Genomic DNA, 13808 nt, shown 5'->3' on the forward strand with positions numbered 1-13808 from the left:
ACTTTAATTTAAAAAATGAAATAAAAAATTAGCAGCCTTGTACTAGGGTTTTTATTGGCAAGTCTACTTCTTGAAAGAGAGAGAGAGAGAGGAAAAAAGAAAAAGAAAAAGAAAAAAAAGGTTTTTCCACTCCTATTCCACCGCGAACATTGTTATATCCACGCCCGGGAATAAAACAAAATTACTATCTCCACGCCAGGGCATGGCAATAACGAGCTTATTCGTATAGGAGTGGAAATAGTAAAAAGGATATCAAAAGCCCTACTCTCCATCTTCCCTAACTCTCTCTCTCTCTCTCTCTCTCTCTCTCTTCTCTCCTCTTTCTCTCTCATACATAAAGGAGACAACAACACAAACACACACTCCCCCGCGCTTCTTGTTCGTGCTGCAGCAGCTGCGCCTTTTCAACAGTTTCGTTCACTGTTGGCGTCTGGAACTGTCAATTTTTTCTCACGAAACAAACAAACGCTTTCTTGTTCTTGTTGTTTTCTAATCTGCGGTGCTCACTGAATGAGTCGGCAATCCATGGCCTAAGCCTTTTGTTGTGATCTTGTAGTTATAATTTTATTAATAATTTCTCTGATTTCTTCGTTAATTACGGGTATCGGTAACTAGGTCGGGATTCCTGATCATTCACTGCATTGGTGAAATTCATAAAAGAAGGGATTGCAACTCGTTTTTTTTTTGTAGTTTACTGGTAATTTAGCAGGGTTTTTCTGCATTTGGAGAGATCTGCGGGAGTATGGTGATGGCGGAGAATGAGATAGGGGATGATCAGAGGGAGTTGAGTGGGCGTAAGTCCCCATGGAAAACTCCCATGCTAGATGGGAAAAGCACTGACGCTCCGCTAATGGGCGGAGAGGCTTGGCCTGCGTTGGCTGACGCGCAACAACGACCTAGAAATCCCCCCGGTGTTGATGGGGTTGCTCAGAATCCGGCTTCAGATCCGCCAATCGTTCAGGTTAATTATATAAGTTATTCGGGATTGCTCTTTTTTTTGGTTGCTGTGTGAACTTTTTTTTTATCTTCTCAATTGATGTTTCTCTTCTAGGAGTAAGGGCTAATTTGTAGGTAGATCTTAATTAAATGTTCAGAAGCTGGTTGTTTAATGGAAAAGGTGGAATTCCTTAGACATAATTTTCCTAGAAGTTTATTTTTTTGGTTTGGAATTCATATGCAAACGGTATATGGATTTGATCAGGTGGATAGATACACACACATGCATATATTGTCGCAAACAGTGATACAAACATTTTTGGTGCATGAAGATTGCAAGTTCAGTAATAAAAGGAAGCTTATATGTTATTTTGACGTTTCTAATAGGCCGTTTAATCACTTTGCAAACATGAACCATTTGAATCTTTGGTAATTTTAGTTTCTAAAAAATCCGATTGACCAAAGTAGTTTGTCGTTTTAACACGGAACTTCAGAGTGCATATTTACATTTGTGCTTCTCAAAAATCGGACACGTGTTCTGGTGCACGACCCATAGAAAAAGCCATCCATTAGATTATCATCAAATTGCATCTTGTGACTGAGTCTAGGTAAGTTGCTACAACGGATGTCTGACTGGTAGGTAGTCGGATATGTGCTCTCTTCTTGCATGGGTGTTGTGCACGTATGCATGTTTGAATTTTGAATTAGATTGTATGTTATGTATGTGTTTGTTCTACTTGAATTACCTTACTTTTAGTTAAGTTGAGTTAATTTATGAGCATGAAAATGTATTCTCTTTTTTTTTTCTTTGATGATCAGTTTTATTGAGATTTAAGACATCTACGATTCTATTGTTTTTCTTTCCAATGAAAAAGACATATTAATCATTTATACATTACATGCTTCTGCTATCTTATTTGCTTTTTTTTTTTTTACTTGTGTTTTTGAAATTATAGGAGCAATTTCTGGATAAGTTGCCGATTGTATCTTGGTTGTGTATATTATAATGGGGGAGTGGGATGGGTTGATAAGGAGGTTTAAATGTTGTGCCTACCCGATTTCGCATCATGTTTTATGAAAACTTCCGTGTTATTTTTCTTCAAATAATAAAAATATTTCTTACTGTGGCTTAATTCAGTATTAACTATATTTTCTTCCCTTTTGAGGTCTTCCAGGAAGTGGTTGGACAGCAGAAGTCACATGGGGCTGGAAACACCAATTCTTCACATAAACATCCGCCAACACGTCATCAAAAACCAGGCTCTAAACGCAACCCAAATGCTGTACCCCATTTTCCAGTACCCTTACCTTATCATCAACCACCATTACCACCTGTATTTCATGCCATGGTACCTCCACCACAAATTGCGGTTACTGGATATGCTTACCCATCTTTCCCTGGGCCCTTTCCGAATGTTGAAGCTCCATTAGTAAAGCCTGGAAGTGAGAAACAGGTGCAATCACTTGTTCGCCCAGTTCAGCTAGGTCCTCGAGGAGATCCCAATGCATATGCCGTCAATTTTCCTAATAGAAGGCCTAATGTACAAGAACCCGGTGGCCAATTTAATCATCCTTGGCATCATCAGCGGGCCTTTGGCCATAGAGACGCTATTAACATGCAACAGGGTATTGGACCAAGGCCTTACGTAAGGCCGCCTTTTTTGGGTCCAGCTCCAGGGTTCATGGTTGGTCCAAGCTTTCCTGGTAATAATTTGATTCTGGTTTAGAGATACCTTCTTTCAAATATTTGTTCTTCTGCTCTGCTAATAATTGTCTAAGTTCCTTTTCCCTTTGAATTTGAAAGTGCTTTTTTGGAATCAAGGTAGTTCATGCACCGAAGCACACTACTTTGTGCAATGAGCATTCTTGTTTTCTTCTTAGGTGTAAGAGTTCAACTGACGTTTTACTACTGCTATGCAGGACCTGTTTGCTTTATGCCTGTTCCACCTCCAGGTGCTATTAGGGGACCACACCCTCCACGTTTTGTTCCATATCAAATAAATGTAGGAGCTCCAGTGGTCGGCCCAGAAACACTAGCTTTGAAAGCTAATATAGTTAAACAGATTGAGTATTATTTCAGGCAAGTTTTATATTTCTTTTGATCATTTAAGAATTTTTTTTCTATTTTGGCGATTTCTTCTTTCAACAAATCCCACATCGCTATGCCGTTGTAGCATTGACATTTCTTCTTGTACCTCAGCTCTTTGTTTTTAAATGAACTTTTACTGGTATATGTTCATGTTGCATTGTCATTGATGTACAAGAAATGCTAATTTATGATGCTTCGAAATGTTCCATGGACATTAAATGGCCACTTTGTCTTTTAGGTCACTGAGTAAAGTAGAAATCTTTTACAATTTTATTTTTGGGAGTTTGGATGGAAAATAGATGACAGAATATGGAGGGAACGTCTGGTGTTGGAAGGTGAGAAATGAAAAGGTAATAGGGAAAAACTCAGCCTTCCCCTTGTTTGGATATTGTTTTGCCAGGACTGTAGAGAACAAGGAGTGCCTCAAATAAGATAGGAATACTGTATACCACACTAATGTCATGTATCAACAGTTCTTAGTCTCCCATCCATCCATTTGCAAATCCATAGGATCGATTTTGAAGCAGTTAGCAAACTTTTTATTTTTTTGACCAAACCGGATAGGATCATTTTTTTAAGCAGTTAGCAAACTTGATCCAGGAGCATTCTTAAAGGAAAAAGTTGCCCTGTGGAGACTAAAGTTAGCCATAGATATCTCAAAATAGAAATAGAATAAAATAATACCAACAAAATTTATAATTGCTTTAATAATCCCACAGCTACAAGCCTCCATCTAATAATCCTTCTCAAATTTTTTAAACTAGTATAAGGAAGATTGTTTAGCTCCATTGTTTTGCATTGTAGTTTCAATTGGATTTTTGAGTTTAAAGGTGTGCTATGATGAAGTTTTACAGTATTGTCTGGGGAGGATAGCAGACTTTTACATCTAAGGACTTGAGAATTTGTTGGTGAGATATTGGGAAAATGATATATTTATTTGTTGAAATGTTTTTTTTTTTTCAATTGTTAATTCTGTGGGCATTTGTTTAGTATAATTTGACATAATGTTTCTGGGATCACTCATAATGATATCTTTTGTTGTATCACTGATGTTATAAGCTCTTTTTGTCAGTGATGAAAATCTTCAGAATGATCATTATCTGATTTCCTTGATGGACAACCAAGGATGGGTTCCAATATCCACCATTGCAGACTTTAAAAGGGTATATTTCAATGAACATTTCTTATTACAGAGTGATGTAGATCATTTTCCTCTACCGCAATTTGCTATCAGTAAATTTCTGAAGTAGCTTGAGAGCTTTTTTTCTTTTCTTTTCCTTTTTTTTTTTTGGAGAAGTAGCTTAAAGAGCATAAGAGGTATTTCTGTGAAGAAGAAAAAAAGCGAGAAACTTACTCATGTTTGCTTATTTAATTATTAATATTATGATTAACAGGTTAAAAGAATGAGTACAGACATTCCATTTATCCTTGATGCACTGCAAAGTTCAAGCTCTGTAGAAGTGCAGGTTAGGTTTGCTTGCACTTTCTCTGTTTTTATTTTTGTAATACGTACTTTTAAGTTTTTCGTGTGTGTAATAGTATTTTGGATTTAATTGATGAATTGCTGTGTTGTCATGGCTAGAAGGTTAGAGCCATTTGTTCGTGAATGTCCTCCCTGGAAGTCGTATTTCATTTGTATTTATTTCTGTCTCCTAGACACACACTCTTACAGAGTTTTTGGCTGTTGAAAAATTTTAAAATTGTTTTATTAAGATTATCAAAGACTTGATTTTTCTTTAGCAACAAGCTTTTACTGACGATATGTCTTTTTCTTGAAAACTTTATTTTTCCTAGTACCAGAATGTTTTGGTGACAAGATATATCACTTCATAAAATGGGTTCTTTAAGATATTCTGTAAACGAATGAATTTTTATTGGTGCTGTACGTTTTAATGTTATTCACTGGAGCTGCATTATAGATGAACTAGTGACAGTAATAGCAATGGAATTTCATGAAAGTGGAACAGAACATTACGTGAACTGTTATGTTGATTCAATGGACTTTTGAGGGTTCGGTAAACAAATTTGCAGCATGAAGACAAACGAATAAACGGTTTCCACAGTGATGAATAATTTTATGGCCTCATTCTCTGTTATAATTTGCTGTTCTTTACTAGGAGCTGGTTTTATTTCTATAGGGTAACAAGATCCGTAGACGTAATGAGTGGCCCAGATGGATTCCTCGTTCTGCAGAGGATACTTCATTGTCAAAAACTGAGACCAAGGACAAACTTGGAGGGAATGTTGCTGATTCTTTCAGGACCAATAATCCCATTTTAGACAACACAAGGGAGACTGAAAATTTGCAGGAGCACATATCGTGCAACCAGAAAACTTCAGAAATATCACCTTGTGCAGAAGATGACAGCGACTGTGTTCTAGTTGTTGATAAAAGTCAAGTCACTGGTGATGAAAACAATATCTCAAGTGGGAAACTGATTTGTGAATCAGCTGTCCAATTTTTGGATCTTGGCACCAATTATATTGCGTCCCCTGTTGACCGCTCACAAGAAAGTGAGCCATCAAAATCCAGTGACAATGGAACCGAAAGGCTGGAAGTGTTACCAGATATGATCCAAGCGAATGTTGGTAACCTGTCAACTGATTTTGCAAACACATTTATGCTTGACGAAGAATTAGAGCTTGAGCAAAGAACATCAAGGAAAGATGATCTTTCCACAGTTAGAAGGTACCATATACTTTTCATATTCTTGACATTTTATTTCTGCTTTTTTGTTTGGCTTGGTCAGAGGGAAACCAAGTTAAATACTTATATAACTGCAAAGAGGTAAGATGTTTTATTTTCTGTTTGCTTAAATCTTTTATCCGTTTGTTTGCTTTGTCGTTAAATGATACTTGTAACCCATGACTTTTAACATATGTGCCCTTTCTTTTTAGTAATTCATACTTCTAAATTAAATACTAATTATGTGTTTCTAATAATCTACATATCATCAATTTATTTTAATTTACATTAACATCTTTTTGTCATAATTCATTTATATATATTAAATTATTTCTACTTGCAATATAAAAACTACAGAACAATCCCTCTCTAAGAATCTCTTTTGATAATTATACAACTGCACATACTATTCATTCTGCCTTAAACAGCTGAAGAAGTCATAGTTCACTCGAACAAATGAACTTATGATTGGAGAAGGAAGCAAATCTAGGAGCACATTCTATGTTGTCTTCTATATGTGAATTTTTAAATATGTCTTTTGCGTTTCTTGAAGGTATACACTTAGCCGCCTTCATATAGATTTGGACGCAATTATTTGATCAGAACTTGTAGAGTCGTGGACTCCTATATGCTAATTTGAATATGCAGACTGAAACACAGCCCAGCTATAATCTGCATGGGTTTTGGAATGCATATGATTCCCGTTGATTTGTTGACGGGAAGATTTTGCAGAGTATATGTGTGTGCAATGATCTATTCATCAGGTTTGTTTCTAGCTACTCTTGTTCGAAGGGTATTGAATTGTGTTGGGAACTTAAACGGCCTTTGTTCTTTAGCTCAGGTTCCCATTTGCTTCTTTTAATTTTGTATCTTCCAGTCATGGGATTCATCTATTCTCTTTTGTTTAAAAATCTTTGTGTCTTCAATTGTAGCTTCATCTTGTTACATTCAAAAAAAAATTGTAGGTTCATGTCACCTTTTTTATCAATAACTTCTCAGCTGATGTTTATTCTAAGATCTAAAAGCACACATTTGCTGGACTATGCTTATAGTTCTCAGCAAGGTTAGACATTTGGAGACATGATGTGGAGTCAGAATATGGATCACCTTGTGCTCCACTTCTCCCCAACCCCGCACATGTATAATGAAAATAGAAACCTAATGTAGACGTTTTCCTTTTGGCTTAAATTCTATATGTTATCTGTTTCTGCTTTAGCTTTGCTAGAGGTGGATGATGTGAAGTAATGTTAAACTTTAGTGTAATGCAGATATTGTGGTCACCATATTCTTCTTTTTATGTAAATCATGTCAACACGTGCTAAATATATTTTGAATGATATTTGTCTCAGGATGGATGATGAAGATGATGAGATGGCTGTCAATGATCAAGATGTTCAGAGGCTTGTAATTGTCACCCAGGTACAGCATGCGGCAGTAAGTTTCATAGGGATTCCCTGACCTTTGTGAAAGTCAAATTTTTTTTCATGATTCCATCATATTACCTTAGATGGTGGGTCTTAATTGTTGCATGTTTCCCCCACCTTAGCATGACAAGCAATTTAGAAACGAGAGTTAATATCAGGATATTTTTCCAGAGGTGTCTTTTTTAATAAGTAGTAATCATCCATAGTACTGGTACTTTCCACAAGCATAATGTGGTTAAAGTAGGGACAATTTGGAGGAAAATTTGGAATCCTTAAGGATTCCAAGTACGTTCTAGGAATTGTTGGATAATTTATAAAGAGAGAATAAAGATGAGAACTGAGTAAGAAAACTTGGGATAGAAGTACGATCTAAAGGGGAATCTGGATAAGAATGGCAAAGGTGTTGGACCAGGTATACCTTTCCTCATCATCATACTTGTGATTTATAATGCATGTACCCATTTCTGTACTTCTTGGATATCTGCTCTACTTCTCCAATTCACACTAGTGCCTATTAATGGTATTTACATGCAAGGTTCCCATATCTGCTTCATTTCCGTGAACTAGAATAAAAAATTATGTAAAACAGGTCAATCATGAATTTTTTTATGACTTTGGAGAAAAGAGTGCAGGAGACATGCACCTAGATGCTGTCGAAGTGTTCTGCAAATGTTCTCGCATTTCATTGTCTGTCGAGGCTTCTTAATAGTGCTGATTTGCTTCAGTCGAGGCTTACTTTGTTATTATCTTTTTTGCTTTCTGCCTTCAGATTAATATAGTTTAATTATTCTCGTGCACAAGATGAAACTAGGATGTGCTACCTTCCTACAAAAATGAACTAACTTGATATGAAAATTGTGACAATGGAAAACACGGATGTGATTTAGGAAAAGTATGGGTTGAGCTTATTTGAGCTGTTCTCTATGACTTTGCTAGAAGCTCGTCAGAAGGGCAGATAGTGGATTTTGGTTGAGCTCTAATTTTATATAAAGCTTGTCTTGTTTTTCAGTCAAAATTTATACTGGCTGATTTTTATTTCATGATACTGATTTTCTATATTGATACACGGAACAGAACTATAATATTTTCAATTGAATTTTCTAGTGGAAGAATGTAAGGAGTTTGAATATCTGCATTTTGGTTTCTTGTGGTACTAATTTTGCCATGCCTAGGCACTTAAGGATGCTCTTAATCTATTCAAGTCTTCTTTTCTGGTAATGCTATACCTATACTCTGTAAGGATTTATAGGTGTTGGTCAGTCCGTTGTCATGTTGCAGAATGAAAGAATCTTTGCACTTCTTAAATAACTGTCTAGCAATCTCTCTATGTTACGAGATTTTGTAATTTCACAAATTCGAGATCATTTGAGATTGCCTGTCTTTTGTTATTCATTTTCTCTTTGGTTTGCCATTTTTATGTGTGCTTATGCATGCGCTTGCAAACAGTTCTATGTATCTATATGTGTGTGCTTGTGGAGATGAATGATTATACACAGGAGATTGTGATTTTCTCATATTCAAGAGACAATTTAATTCTTTTTTTTTTTTGTAACTCATGGTTCTTTCTGTGCTATGCAGAATAGTGAGATAAGTGAAGGAAATAGAGCTGGTGGCGTGGATGCAAAATCAATTTCCAGGGAGCTTGCTTCTGCAATCAATGATGGTCTTTACTTCTATGAACAGGTTGAGAGACATTTTTCTCCTTTACCTTCAACATAATGATTTTGCTCTTTTCCACTTTCTTTTCCTTTTGGTGGTTCTAGGAGCATCATTTAAAATTTTTTTGATGATGGACAGGAGCTGAAAACTAAACGGTCCAACCGAAGAAGGAATAACTCTAATCTTGAGAATGGAGATGGAAACTCAAGGTCTTCTACCAGTGTTTCAGGAATATCAAATTCTAAAGGAGGTGAAAATTCTGGAGGGGTAAATGTTCCTGAAGAGTCTGGAACTTCTAACATCAGAAGGAAGCAAAATAAAGGCTTCTCCAAACAACAGTTCTCTCATAAGCAGCGATTTTTCTCCAGCAACTTCAGGAATCAGGGAAGCAATCGGAACTCTCATGGACCTGTGTCAGAAAGTCCACCTAGTAATTCAGTTGGATTTTTCTTTAGTTCCACTCCCCCAGAAAATCATGGGTCAGTTCAAAGTGATTGTCACTTGTTCTAATAACATCGTGGATTTATTTGTTCAGCTTTGTACTTTTGGCTAGCATGTTATAGCATTTTTTCCTGGATGTTTTAGAGTATGCAAATTTGTTTGATTGAGATTTTCATTGATTTAACATAAGTTCAACTTTCAATTCCACAGTCCTAGGCTTTCGAAGTTGAGTGTCTCACCACATGGTTCTCTCTCTGGAAGTAGTCCACCCGTGGGCTCACTGCCAAAGTCATTTCCACCATTTCAGCATCCAAGTCACCAACTGTTGGAAGAAAATGGGTTTAAACAACAGAAGTAAGTTGGTTCTGATATTTTTTGTCTACAATACGGGCACATGTACATGTGTCTGTGAGATATATAGAGAGAGGATTTGAATTTATCTTATTTTAGTTTTATTGTATTAGTAGCGGTAGAGTTAGTAAGCTTAAATATCTTTGTAGTCTTTCAGAACTTCAGCTTTTAATATATGGAATATAAGAGAAAGATTTTTCTTAGTTCTGGCTAAGGGAAACTTATTCAGTCTTCAGACATTTTTATCCCAAAAGTCAAATACCTAAATTTACCTTCATTCTCATGCACATCAATTTGGTGTTAGAGGCGAAGAATTTATAATTGCTATGGCATCTAGAAGAGGTACTATTCATTCCAAGGACTGGTAAAAAGACCTCTCTTTTAAGTAGAGTTACCAGGTTGAGTCAAAAGGTCAAGAGATGTATTGATGGAGCAACTTTCGCAACTAATGCAAAACTTACGTAGAGATTGTGCAGGCACTTGGACATGTAGGTCACCACAAACCCTTGAACTTGCTGAAAGGAGTTTATGAGGATGATGGTTTCTACATTTGAGCTTTCCACCAACCTATGCTGCTTGTCCTAGTAATAAGATACAATATCATTTGGTTGCCAAATGGTTGAGAAAGATGAGGTTTGTCAAGTATTTGATGGAAGTCTTTAATAAGCTGGGCAAGTTTGTGGTAGAGAAGAGAAGATTTGATTGAGGAAGATTTGATTGCAATCAAGATGCTCATTCACTTGAACGTCGGCTCCAGAACTCAAATATTGAGCTTCTTATATAGTCCATTAGCGGTCATTTTAGCAAAAAAAAAAGGATGGAGAGAAATATTTCTAATTTGATTGATCGTGGCCAAAAAAGTTGAAGTCGAGGATTGGTTGCTCACAACCCCAGGAGAATGATGCAGGAGCAAAGAGGCAAAAAAACAGTTTAGATTATAATAGTCCTGTCATTTAGGAGTTTTTCAACTTTATTTGGTTAAGTTTTGCTTTACTTTTGCTGTTAGGAGTCTTTGAAGTTATATTATTCTGATTCCCTATTATTAATAGGAGATGAAATTAGTAGGATATAAGTACCATATGGTCTCGTTGAACATTTTGATATGCATAATGGATCTACTCTCTCATATCCAAAAACAAAAGAATGGATCTACTCAGGAGAAACTTTTCATCTATTTCTGGGTAACTAGAATTTTATCTGGTTTTTCAATGTCTCTATCCCCAACTTACACAAGCTCGCTCTCTTTCTCAACTGATATCTTTACATCTTGGTTTTTCTTTCAGGTACTTGAAGTTTCATAAGCGGTGCCTTAGTGAGAGGAAGAAGCTGGGAATTGGTTGCAGTGAGGTGACCTCTTCTCCAAACTCTCTTTCTAAATTTCTTTACTGTATTTCAAAAGATAAGAAATCTCATCTACAAATTTTAATTTTGGTTGTATATTTCTTTCCTGGCCATTCTCACTGGTGCTGACGGTAACTAACACAGACTATTTTCTTTTTTGTTCTCCTTTCCTCCCATCATTTATGATAATAAGCAAGTAATCCATGCATATGAATTATGATCCAAAATCAGTGACGTAAACTGTAAAATTTAAGTACCTCGGTTTAAGGATCTAGTTATCCGTTGAATGGTTTTGTAAGGAGATTTTTTCACTGTGTTCTTGCACGCATGTTATCTCTTGGTATATATGTGTGAACGCTTCTGTCAAAATTAATATATGCCTTGATTACTTCTACATGCAGGAAATGAACACTCTCTACAGGTTCTGGTCATATTTCCTTAGAGATATATTTGTCCCTTCTATGTATAATGAGTTTCGGAAATTTGCACTCGAGGATGCTTCTGCTAATTACAACTATGGGATAGAATGCCTTTTCAGGTTTTACAGGTGATTTACTAATAATTTTTTTTATTAATTTACTGGCTCATTATTTTTGGAGCCACCTTAAATTTATTATATTGTGCTCTTTATATTTTAGTCTTTAGTTAGTAGAAGTATGCACGGTCACATGGACTTCTCTTCTCCTGCACCTACATAAGATTGTTTTCCCATTTCAGTTATGGTTTGGAGAAGGAATATCAAGAAGATCTTTATAAGGATTTTGAGCAGCTCACTCTTGACTTCTACAATAAAGGCAATCTTTATGGCCTTGAAAAGTATTGGTAACTACCTCATCACTTAATCTAAAGATCATTTCTTTTGAAAGAAAAAAAAAAGAAAAATCCAAATGTCTTTCCTTTTCTTGTTTTGAGATTGAAAGATATATTTCCTTGAACTATGACATTTTATGTTTATTTGGCTAAGCAGTAACCAATTACTGGTTCTTATGGGCTGAACATGGTGGTGTATGCTTCCTACTAATTTAGTAGAGTATACCTTTTTACAATAGATTAAAGTACCTTTGGTAGAAGGTGCTTTTAGTATTGTGCTGGATATGCTTTTTGGTGTAGAATCATCAAAAGAGTTGAATAATAAAACTTAGAATTAAAATTTTGTTTACAATGATAATAACTTAGAAGTAAAAAATTAGTTAAGCGTAAAACTTACTCTCAGAAATGATAGAGTTATTTTTTATTATAAGATCATGAAAATAGGATAGAATAAAATAATACTTCTGTAGGTAACGAAAAAGTTACACCTTTTTTCATAAAAATAATAACTTGATGGTGTTACTAGGACTGCAAGAGGGCACTGAAAGTGGTATCGTAGTGAGGGTGCAAAGGCCACTCTTTTTCAGATATTTTCCTGGGTGTTAGTACAGGGGAATTCAATTGCATTGCCCAGATTATACCATCGTGGCTAAATAATAAGATGTTTTTTCACGCAACTGTAACGTCCATACTTTATACCACAGTTTCCTCTTCTCAAACTATGTGTCTTTTTTCTCCCCATTTTACCTTTTCTCTTTCTCTTGGTTAGTTAATAGATTTAGCTGTCTTTATGACTGGAATAATTTGATTTTGGTTAGAGTGGGGCTATTACTTGGAAGTTCAGTGTCTATAGCTGTAACCCAAGTTTGAAGATGCTAATCCGAGTGTCTATAGCTTTCTGTTGTTCTCATTCATTTCATGGACCTTAATTATTCTATTGTAAAAATTTAGTTATGGTTTACGTATAGAATGCGTAATCGAATCATCTCCTCATAGCTTCAAATTTGAAATGATGGATTGTCAGAGGAACCACAAAGACACTTAAATTAAATGCAAGATTGACTTGGAATTAAATGTTATTTATTTGAATTATCGTTTTTTTTTTTTGTGTTAGTTTTCTTTCCTATTATTCTTTAAACTCAACTAGAGAGTTTCAAATCTCATATTATTTTCTGGAAGTTAGACACTTTGGTGTATTGTTTCGCAGGGCATTTCACCATTATCGGTCACTGCGGGACCAGAAAGAACCCGTAAAGAAACATCTGGAATTGGAAAGGTTGCTTAGGGAAGAATACCGTAGCTTGGATGATTTCCGTGCAAAGGAGCGTAGTACGACAGCAAGCAGCCGTTGACAAGTTTTCCCCGGCAGGATCAAAACAATAGCTCAATTTTGGACGTCGTTATGAACACAATCATCCAGCTTCTGTTTGGCTTCAGTTCCAAGAGAAAATTGTGGATTTGTACATTGCTAAATGGGAGGGAAGAGGATTACTATTTACACCGTTGCGAAGGGCTGCTGGGATTCTGTTTTGGTTTCTTATTTCGAAGCCATTTTCCTCGGAAAAGTCTGTTTTTGTTTTGTTCCTTTTTTTTTTTTTCTTTTTCTTGCCGGAGTTTTTTGCATGCTTCGAGAGGTCCCTGTGGTATGCTTTTTTTTTTTATATCATCTTCTCGCTGCCTCCCAGAATTGTAACTTGTACATAAAACTCTGATAAACATTTAACAAAGTGAAAGGGAAAAAGGTCAGATTGTAGAGACCTTGTGATTATCAAACTAGAAGAGATTATTTTAACTTAATAGTTTTAATTTGTAGTATTTAACTCTTTCTCCATTAGTTACATGCTTCTTCTTGTTCTATCTTATGTTTTTCTAACACAAGCAACCGATCTACTGTAAGTAAAAGAAACTTCTGCAGTTTTTGGTGCTGTAGAAAGGGTGCTGCTTGTTAAAAGAGAAGAAGTTTTAAAGGTTGCATCTGTTTAATTTATCATATAATTGCTAATAAGTTCTTGCATTTAATATTTATAATTGGTTTTATTATGCATATTTAGAGAAAAAGAAAATCTTATTT

At 35.6% G+C, this 13808-nt stretch overlaps 1 protein-coding gene across 3 annotated transcripts; it reads left to right on the forward strand.

Moving 5' to 3' along the window:
- Positions 1 to 126: 126 nt before the first annotated feature.
- On the forward strand, positions 127 to 13552 carry LARP1A (LA RNA-binding protein). Of its 3 annotated transcripts, none has more exons than XM_088219207.1 (14): positions 129 to 961; positions 2112 to 2640; positions 2857 to 3016; positions 4098 to 4188; positions 4420 to 4491; positions 5164 to 5714; positions 7061 to 7145; positions 8714 to 8818; positions 8933 to 9273; positions 9446 to 9589; positions 10870 to 10933; positions 11329 to 11474; positions 11645 to 11749; positions 12945 to 13552. In XM_088219207.1, exons 1-14 carry the CDS (start codon positions 743 to 745, stop codon positions 13087 to 13089), a joined length of 2757 nt encoding a protein of 918 aa, XP_088075333.1. In that variant the 5' UTR covers positions 129 to 742; the 3' UTR covers positions 13090 to 13552. The 3 variants fall into 3 exon arrangements, with proteins under 3 accessions (XP_088075334.1, XP_088075333.1, XP_021900970.2); XM_022045278.2 differs by having other exon boundaries at positions 131 to 961; positions 7061 to 7130; XM_088219208.1 differs by lacking the exon at positions 12945 to 13552 and having other exon boundaries at positions 127 to 961; positions 7061 to 7130; positions 11645 to 11753.
- The last annotated feature ends 256 nt before the right edge of the window (positions 13553 to 13808 follow it).

The sequence above is a fragment of the Carica papaya genome, chromosome 5 (genome assembly GCF_054855325.1).
Source record: "Carica papaya isolate Zhongbai chromosome 5, ASM5485532v1, whole genome shotgun sequence".
In the NCBI taxonomy this organism is placed as follows: Eukaryota; Viridiplantae; Streptophyta; class Magnoliopsida; order Brassicales; family Caricaceae; genus Carica; species Carica papaya.